The sequence below is a fragment of the Aphis gossypii genome, unplaced genomic scaffold, assembly GCF_020184175.1.
Source record: "Aphis gossypii isolate Hap1 unplaced genomic scaffold, ASM2018417v2 Contig00674, whole genome shotgun sequence".
Taxonomy (NCBI): domain Eukaryota; kingdom Metazoa; phylum Arthropoda; class Insecta; order Hemiptera; family Aphididae; genus Aphis; species Aphis gossypii.
In genome coordinates this window covers 1,653-14,568 of record NW_026083222.1, presented here as the reverse complement: position 1 = coordinate 14,568, position 12,916 = coordinate 1,653, and the positions used below count along the sequence as shown (strand labels likewise).

Below are 12,916 nucleotides of genomic sequence, written 5' to 3'. Positions count from 1 at the left end.
AATGCTCCTACAACTCCTACAGAGCAATTACAAACTCCAATACTTATGTTTACTGTATACTGAACATCAGCTTTTGAGGAGCTAGGTATTAAAAACAATCCATTACCTTGAATGTAATATCGTTTACAGTTATATTAGACATTTTTTTGTATAGTTCAATATATTTTTTTTGAATTTCATCTTTACGGACATGTGCATGGTCTAATATTCTTGTGATAAAGTATTCTTCCCATACTTTTGAAACTGACTCAACTAAAGCAACAACATTGTATGCTTTAGTTTTACATAGAACAATTTCTTTTAAAACCCTTATTGATGCTTCAGCATAATTATTAGTGTTATTCCCGCGTGTTAAAATATTTAAACGATATAATTGAACCCATTGTGTTCTTCGTTTGTAAAAAATTTCAAAACGTTTTACAAACTTTGGAAAATCATTTGATAATTTTTTAATATCTAACACAGCTTCTTCCAAATTCTTTTCATTGTCTGCATACATGACCTATTAATTATAATAGTATATCATACCACTAAAAAAATTAAAAAATTTTTATTAGTAGGATTACTTTTTTATACTTTTTTAAAAAACTCCATTAAAGACTGTCTTTTGTCTTGGACAATTTGATTTTTAGAGTCGGGTTAACCAACGCCATTCTTTCTGACCTACATGGAAATGACATAATAATTGCTTGCTAGTAGGCCAAACTTCATGTAATGCCTGTTTCTCAGCAGCTGAGTCATCTGTCATAAAAACATATGGTGCCTAAAATTATAGACAATGGTTAATCAGTATAATAATAACAAATGTTATCTATATGTTTAAATTAATACAAAATAAACTTACATCAATATTCCCAAAACACTTTGGGTATATTAGCTTTAAAAATCCAAAAGCAGTTTTATAGCTTTCAGCAGATTGTCCCGGATGTAATAAAAGTGCTATAGGTACTGCTCCAGCTTTAGTTACTGTTAATAGAATAGTGATAGTCGTTTCTAAAGTATCACAACTACTACTACTGTCACAAAATATTAATTCTTTTGAAGAACTTAACATTTGAGCTCTTTTCATTACTGATGTTGAAACAAGAACAACCCAATTAGACTTTTCCTCAAGTATATTTACAGAAATTCCTAAGTAATAATTATAAATATTTTGTATTCATGTACATTTATATTTAATTATTCAGTGGATAAATTAATACTTTTGATATGGCTGTGTATTTTTATAATTGTATTGATTTAACAATAAAAATGCTAATAATGTGCTATTAAAACCTGATATTTTATATTTTTATACAAGATTCCAAAACTTATTTTTGCAAATTATCAATTTTATACCTTCAATGTGAATTTAATAAAATATTGGTTTTATAATAATGTATATTTATTTAATACAAAATAATATATATTTTAAACACTTTTAAAAGTATTAGCATTAAAGTATTAATTAAAAATAATTGTAATACTTATTAGTAAAGTTATTACTACCCACTACATTTTCTAATCATGATATGATCTTCAAACATAATTCTAGCAATATCTTATAATTTATATCGTTGATTAAATAATGAAATAATAATTATTTATTATTTAATCAATTGTTATATCGTTCATTATAAATTCACCTTGGGAATCATACAAATCTATTTTTTCTTTTAACTTCTCCAATGGAGCATCTATGCTACCAAAATTTAAGTTTCTCCCAACGTTATGTAAATGATAAACAGAATTTTTAATTGGATTTATAGATCCATTGGTTAGAAGTTTTAATGGACTTTTGTTTTTCATTATTTGATTTTGATGAAATCTACAAGTCTCATTTGGTCCCATTCCATCATTAAAATACTGCATAAATGTTTGTTCAGTCTAAAATGCATAGATTATAATAATCATGAATGTAGTAATAACATTTGAAGTATTGGAAAACTGTAGTTTATAAATTGTGGATTCAATACCAAAAACACTACTAATTTGATGTTTTCAAAATGTATACCATTAAGTTTAGTAAGTAAGTTTAATTAATAAGTAAGTAAAATTTAGGTGGAATGTATATGTATTAGATATGTTTAGTATGAGAAGATTTTTAAACGGATCAGTAAATTATGATTAATTTTGCTCCCCTCCATGTTAATAAGAGCCAAGTGCCACCTATACATAGGTACTACATACTACATACTACAATATTTTAAAAAACTAGAACTGCTTACTTCTGAATTAATACGTAAATATTTTAAGGAACCACTTGTATTAATGGTATGATTATGCTTAATCATTAAAGTGATTTTTCCACATAATGGAGGATTTTTTTTTAGAAATAAATCATTTTTCCTAGTATTTCTGTTATTCTTTTTAATCAAAATATCAATTTTAGATTCACACAAGGTATTTCTGGGAGTTAACTCTTTTACATTCGGTTGATACACTTTATTTCTTTGGCTATGTTGGCACAACCAATACTTATGATACACAACTCTATAAAACGATAACAAAATTTAAATTATATTACCTACACACATTTTAAAAATTTATTATATATTTAACAAACTTCTGTGGATTTTTTAATTGCCCCTGAACAATCCAATTAGTGGCACTTTTTTCTTTAAACAGATCAAAAAATATTTCAACATCATCTGCTGTATTTAAATTGCAACGTATCACTGCAATATTATTTTTAATATCCACTAATTCACAACGCAAATCTCTATCTCTATTACTATTATTTATTTCATCTGTAATATTTTTGATATCCATAATGTTGCGTTTAAATTTCACAAATAATCGTAAAATGTAACGTAAGTTAATATATTATGAAATAATAAACAAATTATAAACTCAAATTTAAATGCAAATAAATTAAATAATCAAATATACCTATTTACTATTAATAGAAACATTCTTATCAGAGATAAGTAACAAATAATCATAGATAATAAAGAATGGATAGGTATAGAGGGTAGTGTGCCGGAATGGGGAAGAGAGAAAGACAGATTTTATTAATGCCTCTCACTCTAGCAGAGGTCTTATCATAAATTATATTTTATGATTATTATCATTGATGGATGTATAGATAATAGATATTGGAATTTATAAATTATTAAAATTATTATTATAAAATGTAATATGACTATCACTATTGTATATTGTATAATAATATAAATTTAATTGTAGTAATTGTACCTGTTGGCTGTTACCTATATTATTATTCATTTCATCATTTATTTTGACTAGTTTACTCCTAAGTCCAAATTGAATATTTATATTAGAACTATGGTTCATATTTGCAAAGTTTGTAATGTTTCATCGAAGGATAATAAAGATTTACCATTTCATAGGTAGGGTCATAGTCCCTTATAGATTATTTTAAATTAGTAATAACAGATATTCAATGTTAATTAATAATTATGATGGTTAGATTTCCTAAGAATTGGAAAAAAGGCAAAAATGGGCATCAGCATTAGGGTTGCAACAAATTGGTGATTGGCAATATGTTTGCGGAAATCACTTTACAAGTGATTGTTATATATTTAGTAATGCTAGAAAAATATTAAAGCCAGATGTTATACCATTGTAAGAATAGTTTATTTTATTTATTAATGGAAATTTAAGTATAAAATGTAGTTCAACAAAAACTTTCATTTTAGCGTTGTTCAATATTGTTCTGATGGTGAGTCTTGCTCACCAATACCTAGTACTTCTGGAACTGATAACTATTCACAGTAAGTATTTTATTTGTTAAAAGTCAAAATTAAATATAACCAATAACCATTACTGGCATTATTATACAAAATATTAATTATGCCTGTTTTCTAGTGCCAATGCTGTACATTCATCTCCTAAAATGTTAAATATGTAGGTATTTTATTTATTGTTGCAAATTAAAATTAAAAAAAACTTTCTTTTTAGTGTTGTTCATAATTCTGATGGTGAATCTTGCTCACCAATATCTAGTACTTCTGGAACTGATAACTATTCACAGTAAGTATTTTATTTGTTAAAAGTTAAAATTATGTATTACGATTTCTGTACCAAATACATTAATAATGTCTGTTTTCTAGAGTGATTTATAGAACACCTTCAACACCTAAACGGAAGAAGGTAGAACTATCTTCTGAAGTGACTTCTCCCAAAATGTATGTAATATGTTTCATATTTTTTAAAACTATTTACCTACCTATAATAAATTACTCAAGCTTAATTTAAATGGTATTTGTTAACACTAGATGTCCTAAAAAAAAACTTATTTGGAATAGTAGTCGATTTGGTGATTTGAGTTTAAGAGACTTTGAAACACCTAATCGTGCTGCAAGAAATTTTAAAGTTCTTAAAACAACTGTTTCACAACTGAGGAGAAAAAATAAAAATCTGAAACAAAAGTGTAAACGTTTAGAGAAAAAAGTCGAAACATTAAATGATTTATTGGAGATTCTGAAGAAGAAGTCATTAATGACAGATTTTGCTGCTGATAATTTAAAGGTACCCATCATTATTCTAATTTTAATTGTTTACTTATAAATTGTTTACATGTTCATGGGAGAACTTAACCAGACTTTGTTATTGTCAACACATAGGTACCTAGTACCTACATCAAATAAAACAATGAAATGTCATTAACAACAAAATTTGAAAATTAACAACGTAATTTTTGTTATATTATGTTTATATATTAATTTAATAATGTATCTTTTGATATTTTATGTTATATAATATTTAGTATTAAGTATATTACAGTGTTCCCTAAACTTTTTGCAATAGCAACCCATAAATTATTTAATCTTTATGGGGTACGCAACCCCTACTAAAAAAAAATCAAGTGGGCCATAAATAATTAAAAATTTTTTGTAATCAATTTTATCATTGAATTTTTATAAAATACAATACTGAATAACAAATACAAATAATAAATAAATAAAATAAATAATAAAAAAATTAATAAAATATGAAAATTGTAATCATAAGTGCAATGTTCGACTCTTGGTTTGGGAAACACTTGTATGTATCCTTGAATGTTATTCTTAACTAATATTGTACTTGTTCTAATATAATATAATTTTGTGTTTGAATTTTACTATTATTTTTATTCCTTTTTTTTTTTTTTTTAATTGGCTCTCACAATTTACCATAATATTTTAAAGTTAATTTTTTTATTAGGCACTGGGTTCAGATATACTAGAAAAACTTGTTCAAAATGGTCTGTCTGGAAAAAAGCAGCCTTATACAGAAGAAATTAAACAATTTTCTGTAACCCTCCAGTATTATTCTCCTAAAGCGTATAATTATATTAGAAAAACTTTTGGTAAATTACTTCCTCATCCTAGGACACTACGTAGGTGGTATATGGTTGTAGATGGGAACCCAGGTTTCACCAAGGAATCCTTTGAAGCAATTGCTAATGAGGCAAAAAATCGTCCAATTTACTGCAATTTAGTCATTGACGAAATGTGCATAAGACGTTATGTTGAAATGGACTGTCAAAAAATGATACACGGCTATATTAATATGGGTGCAGAATACTCATATGAAAATGATGATATACCATTGGCTAAAAATGCATTACTATTTTTAATAGTAGGAATTAATGGATATTGGAAAATGCCAATTGCATATTTTTTAATAGATGGATTAAGTGGAGGTGAGAGAGCCAATTTATTAACTAAAGCTATTGACCTTTTATATGATACAGGTATACATTTATGTTCTGTGACATTTGATGGTGCATCAGTTAACAGTAAAATGTGTACAGAACTTGTTGCAAACTTTAATATAGATAATGGAAAGCCATATATAATAAATAATCATGGACAATTCACTTTGGTCCCAAAGTGTTTCTTTCTAATATTTATTTGTATTTATTTCTAATAAGCGGCTTCTACTGTATTTATGTAATTCAACGATAAATCACAGTCATCGAACGTGATCGGATTTGGTTTATACGAACGCTTTGTCGAACGATAATAATGGTAAACGATACGAGATGAGTTACGCTGGCATCCGCAGGTTAGAAAATATACTCAAAACCGGTACCAAAATTTGGTATATAATTTGTACAAATTTGTAATCATGATTCCAAAATTTGTACACCCCCCTAAAGGGTGGAAAAACGCTTTTTCATTTCGGATGCCAGCGTAACGTTTACCAGCATCCGCATTCACAGTTTTTATCTTGGACACTCAAAACCTGTACCAAAATTTGTTATATAATTTGTACAAATTTGTAATCATGATTCCAAAATTTGTACACCCCCCCCCCCCCTAAAGGGTGAAAAAACGCTTTTTCATTTCGGATGCCAGCGTAACGTTTTCCAGCATCCGCATTCATAATTTTTATCTTTGACACTCAAAACCTGTAAGTACCAACATTTGTACACTCATTCAAACCGGAGAAAATCGATTTTTTTATTCAGCTTAATATAACTCATTTGTATAAAATAAACAAATTTTATTTGTTAATTTATGATTAAGTAATTGCGTCCAATAATTGTTATTCATGTTTTATTGTTGGGTATTCAGGGTATTCTTCAACATCCTAGAACATTATATAACTTATATACCTAGACATTAATTGCATTTGGTTTTTAGCATTGATGTAAATTAATACGTACAATGCTTCTTTTTTTATACACTTAGTTATATATGTTAATATAATATATAATATATAAATGTATAATATATAAATTAATATGATCAAAATTGTGAAGTGTGTAAATTGACAAAAAAAGCGACATAGTAGGTAACTAAGAAAAAATATTATCCATATTGTTTGTATCGTCAAATCTTTTATCAATGATCTAATGTAAGCAATACTATAATAATTTAACATTCTATTTTTTTATTTTAACCATATTTTTATACTACAGTTGGCATTATGTTAGTATTAGTGTACGTTGCTGATGATATTAGCATACGTGCTGTGGATATTTTATTGGTTTTTCCTAATTTTGACGGAGCGTCGTCGTCTAGACCGTCTATTATCATCATCTATTGTTTAAGACAACTATTTTAGGCTGTACTGTACATTTGTAATCATGATTCCAAAATTTGTACACCCCCCTAAAGGGTGGAAATACGCTTTTTCATTTCGGATGCCAGCGTAACGTTTTCCAGCATCCGCATTCACAGTTTTTATCTTAGACACTCAAAACCTGTACCAAAATCTGTTATATAATTTGTACAAATTTGTAATCATGTTCCAAAATTTGTACACCCTCCTAAAGGATGGAAAAACGCTTTTTAATTTCGGATGCCAGCGCAACATTTTCCAGCATCCGCATTCATAATTTTTATCTTAGACACTCAAACCAATTACAATACAATATTCAATGATCTAGACTCTAGATCTATCTAGATTCTAGAGAAACGCTGATGGTAATAATACCTTATAATTCTTCTTTTTCACCTTCACTTACCTCCCAACTATTTGGGGTCGGCCATCTTTGTCCTAAACCTCCACTTTTCCCGATTTTCCTTATCCCCTATGTACTCACCAACAGCCCTCATATCATTCTTAATTGCATCCAACCATGTCTTTTTTGAGATGGTTCCCAGTTTTTCTTTTTGAATAATTTTATGTCGCCCTAAAGTCTAAGCCATGAAAAATACATTTTTTTTTTTTTAAAAAAAAAATTTAGATTTATAAAAAATACAATTATTGCAAGTTGATAATCATAAAATTATATGTTAAATAATTATAAGGCATGAAAGTCAATGTTACAGTTTTTAATTATTTTTTTATTGTGAGCTGTTGTTTTACAAATAAAATAAAATAAAATATAAACTTTTTTGTGATTATATAGTATAGTATATAATATAATAAGAAATATCTAATATAACTTAAAATAAAACATAAATAAAAGATAGATAAGTAATAAATGTTTTGTTAAAGGCTGTAAAATAAAAGTTCAATGTCTTTTTTCCTGGTAGCTGAAGAACTAGTTATATTGAGTTTTGTGTCATCATACGACTCCCAATTTTCATTGCTCCTTAAGGCACAAGTTGTATAGTGTCCAGTAGCTGCTCGTAAACCACACCTTTCACCACCGTGAAAGATTATAGCTCCTCTTAAGTTATAAATATTAGAATTCCAAACTATATTTGTAGTGAGGTCTACTAATGACCAACAAATGGCTTTAGCGTAGTTTTGTCTAACTAAATCAAGTGGAATTGTGTCTATGTTGCCACTTGTTGATGCTTCTAGATCTGTGCAGAGGATTAATTATCATGATTAAAAATATTATTAATTTTTCTTGGTTGTAACATGAATACATAATTGAATAATTTTAATTTCATACATTGAAATGTTTTATAGTCAAAAACTTATTAAAACAAAAAATATTCTACTAGGCATTCATATATCAGGTTTATGGAGGACTATAAAATATAAAGTTGAATTGAGTTTTTGGACTCTAAAAAAAAAAAAAAACTGAAAATTTAAACGGAATAAAAATTTCGTGTTCAGACATAAAGTTTAAAGAACTTTTTATTAAAATAAATTATGGTTTGAGGAAATTTTTTAGTTAATAATTATTTACAAGAAAATTAAAATCAGTTATATTATTATTAAAAAAAATGGATCTAAACACCTTAAACTTGTAGAGAAATTTATTAAGGGTCTACCTCTATATTATAATATTTATTAAATTAGCATAATTTAGAAACTTACCTTTAGGAAGGTAACTGATTTCGATAAATAAATGAGTTGTAATTTCTGTTGATACATTCCTTTCATTTCCACAGAAGGAACAGGTTTCCTTGTAGGTTTTCAAATGATCTTCAATTTCATGTTGTATTTGAAACTCATTTTCGTATACATTTAGAGACAATTTTGATGATGTCGTTTCCATTAGAGGAATCATGCATTGACTGTTTTCACATCTACTCTTTCGAATCAATGAAGGCAATTCATTCATTATTTTGTCTACAATGCATGAAGCAGTACCAATTACGTCTATAGTTTTAAGACCAGCTTCAATAGACTTAACTCTATTTTCAAAATGTTGTAAAATTAGTTTAAGTCTATTAAGATAAATTTCTTTCTTTTTTTTTTCTTTGATCATTTGTAAAGCTATATTAGAAGTAATGTTCATCGTCGATGTTCCAACCAAATACTCTCTAAATGTTGGGCTATCGGCTGCTGAAGTAGCTAATAATGATAAAATTGAATCTACTGAGCAAGTATTAAAAATAACAAATTTCCTCAAGCCAGGAAATAAAATTGGTCTAGTATGTAGACCATTGCCGTTTTTTAATAGAACTACAGGGATTATATTGCCTTTTTTATTCAGATCTAATAGCTCAAACCCGGGTTGTTGAACTAAGTAAGATTTAGAAGATCGAATTGTTTGAGAATTTTTACGTTTTCCTTTTTCACACCACATTTCTGTTGCATTGGATTCTGCCAAAATCAATTTTTTTTTATTGCACTCAAGACAAAGTTTATATTCTCCAAAACCTTCTTCTGTATCAGGTATTCCAACTGAGCAGCCAAAAAGATGAACTGGTTTTCCACATTCTAAACACTTGTGCGCACCAGTGGGTAAATCACCATTTCGACACATTAAGCATGGTGTATTTAAAGTGATATTTGACTTGTGAGAAGAAACATGTGGTTCATTATGCAAAATATTAGTTCCACTTGAAATCTTTGTGATTTCATTTAGAGATGATTTTCTTGTTATATATTGTTTGGTATTATCAAGCATTTCATAATTTCTATTGAGTGACGTTTCATCCGTAACATCCGTAGCAATAGTCCGCGATGGTCAACAAGTAGAATATCGTCTTCATTATTGTCATCATTCATGTTATTTTCGTTGAAGCTATGAATGTCATGGCTCATATGACTATCATTGTTTATGTCAATATAATCTTCCAGGTTCAATTCAGAATTCTTGTCATAGTCATTTATGGAATCATCATTATTATCATCACCAACACTTCTCCCATTTTCCATACATAAATCGCTATTTAACTCTCCTTGAATTAAAAGGTGGTCACCATTGTAGTATGACATAAGTTGTTCTAAAAATGTATCAACTCTTACTGGAAGATGATCATTTTTAAAGACGCGGTGCTTAATGTGGTTAAAATTACATTCTATTCTGCTACTTGAGGCGATTTTTTCTACACAACCAAAAGTCTGCCTCATTATACCTGACCAACAGGGAAATACTTTGAATGTTCTTACAACTATAGGTTCAAGTTCAGGAATATACTGTGCATTGTCACACATTCTTATTATAGACTCGACTTTAGCTCTCGATCTGTTCGCAATTTGTTGTGCCCATTCTTGGAACGTATTAGTATAATCTGAAGTACAGTCCTCATCTATATATATGTAATCTGTTGTACTATTTAATTCTTGGGAGTTTTCGTCAATGTCACCTATCTCTAAAACACTAGTTGAAATCATAGATTGCAAATAACGTTTAGCTGTATAGCAAGGGGCAAAAGTATCTACATTTTCAATATTTCCGTCGAATTTACTTAAAATTATAATGAATAGTGATTCAAGTATAGGTTCAGCTTCTTCAATTGATGTGCATACTACAAGCAATCCCATGGTACGGGTAATAATTTGTTTTGTACTTGGGTATTTTGAGTTTTTTACTGGACCCCATTGTGTGACAAGTTTTATAAAATGATTTACGTCATTTCTCAAAAAACATGTGGGTATTTCAACTTCTTTTTTTTTGAACAATTAATTTGTAACACACGTTTAAATACGACTCAAGTGAAGTAAATTGAGTGAAAGCTTGTGTTAAACCGAACATCAACGCCAATGATTGATCACTTATAACCACTTTGGGAGGTTTAACATTACATCTTAACCACCGTTTCAACCACACGCTTATGGATATAATATCATGCTGTTCAGATAGCATTGAAAGAGCAGTGAATGTCCTGTTATTTAAATCCATTACACCTTCATATAAAAAAATATTGCCACTGACGCTATTGTTGTATCTCTTAGTCTCTTACAACATGCACCTGTTGCGTCAAATGATATTGTCGGCACATTACTTTCATTGTAATACTTTTTATAAATCTGTAATTGCAAATTGCTCCAGAAGTGTATGAAAAATTTATCGATTCCTATATCGTTTATAGATGTAGTGTTATTCTTCATTATTTGTAAGACCATTATAGGATCTGCATGAAGCCTATTAGCAGCGACTGCTCTATGCTTTAAAGATCTTAGTGCGTTAATAGTGGTTATTTGAGCCGGAATAGAATCACCTTAAACAAACCGTAACCAAAATTTAGAAAATACGTATTTAATTTGAAGAATTATCTTCCCAAAAGTAATTTTGTAACAAAAAAAAAAAAAATCATAAAAATATAAATCTAAAAAGGTGTACAATACGAATAGTTTATGCTATGAGTTTAAAAAATTTGAGGTTCTTCTATAGAAAATAATATTAAATCACCTGGTTATAGCTTTAAATCTTTTGAATATCTTAACAAAAAATGACGAACGTTTCACCAACACCCCCCCGCCAGAACCGAAGGGATCAGGGTGATTTTTTCGGTCCCATCATTTAGTACGTAATTTGTATACATTTGTATGCCTGTTTCCGAAATTCGTACGACCTCCTGTCTAAGTACAAACAGCGTTCCAATGATTTGGACATTTCCCCAGCACCCCCCCCCCCCACAAGAGAATTATGGATGCTATATGTTTTTGAAACAAAAAATGAAAAATCCACATGGGTTTGACACTTACTGTTTAAGATAAAATAAATAAATATTATTATAATACATTTCTATCTATTTAGATATATTATTATCATTTATTATAATAATATAGGTTGAGTAGTCACATGGGTTCAAAGTGTGTAATGAGTATATTATATTGGTTTAAACTTTTAAAAGAATATGTTATTAGTATACAGACAAACGATTGACTACCATGTCAGTAACAAAATATACAATATTCAATAAATTAAATATTTTTTGAACAAGGCAGCAATTCTAATTTTGATTTATATCTGTTTAAATATTTATTTAGGCCCCAATTTGAAAAATGGCCATACAAATTCATACTAATTGCATACTAAATATTGTTAAAAAAAAAAATAATGAAAATCGTATGTGGGGGTGCTGGGGTAATATACGTCAAATAATGTGATAGGTACCTATATATCAGATTATTCCGATTCAATTTTTATTAATCCAATAAATAATGTGGAAATTGAAAATCTATTAAAATTCTTAATTTATGATTAATATAAAATTATGTAATTTTTTAATTATATTTTAGAAATGTTTATTATTGTCAATAATTGAATCCAAATAAAACCTCAGCACAAGCTATGCTTACCTGTATGTCAGTTACAAATCTTGTATTTTATCATATATATATACCATGTTCTGCACATGTTTCTTTTGATTTGCGAAGTATACTATTATTATTATTATTATACAAATTTGGAAATTTGTATTTATTTATGCTACGCTAATCATTAATCATGTAATATAATAATATTATTAAATACTTACTCGTATTAGTCTTATTAAACCTATTACACACTTATTTCTTATAATATGATTAAAAACTAATTTACAATATTTATAATACTTAATAAATAACAAGCTATTTCAATGAAGTACAACAAATATCATTATTTCGGACATTATGCTTTTGTTCTCGAGAACCCTATAATACCATTTACTTTTTAACAGTTCTAACCCCTAGTTGAGAAACGCCGCTGTATAGTATTTATTAAAAAAATATTCAATTACCTTCTTTCATCAACATATTTGCTAAATCAATGGATCCATTCTTTGAGTCAGCATTGCGTTTAAAAGCATGTTCTTTTTCCGAACCCATCAGTCTCCGCTTTTTAAAATGTTTTCCATGAAAACAGCCGATGTAGATGCATTTCATAACAACTCTAAATAAATAATAAAAACTGTCAAAT

At 28.1% G+C, this 12,916-nt stretch overlaps 1 protein-coding gene across 1 annotated transcript; it reads left to right on the top strand.

Moving 5' to 3' along the window:
• The first annotated feature begins 3,662 nt into the window (after nucleotides 1-3,662).
• On the top strand, nucleotides 3,663-4,668 carry LOC126554984 (uncharacterized). Its single transcript, XM_050209963.1, has 5 exons — nucleotides 3,663-3,716; nucleotides 3,811-3,849; nucleotides 3,904-3,975; nucleotides 4,056-4,130; nucleotides 4,221-4,668. The coding sequence occupies exons 2-5, from the start codon at nucleotides 3,839-3,841 to the stop codon at nucleotides 4,510-4,512; spliced, it is 450 nt and encodes a 149-aa protein (XP_050065920.1). The 5' UTR covers nucleotides 3,663-3,716; nucleotides 3,811-3,838; the 3' UTR covers nucleotides 4,513-4,668.
• Nucleotides 4,669-12,916: the final 8,248 nt, after the last annotated feature.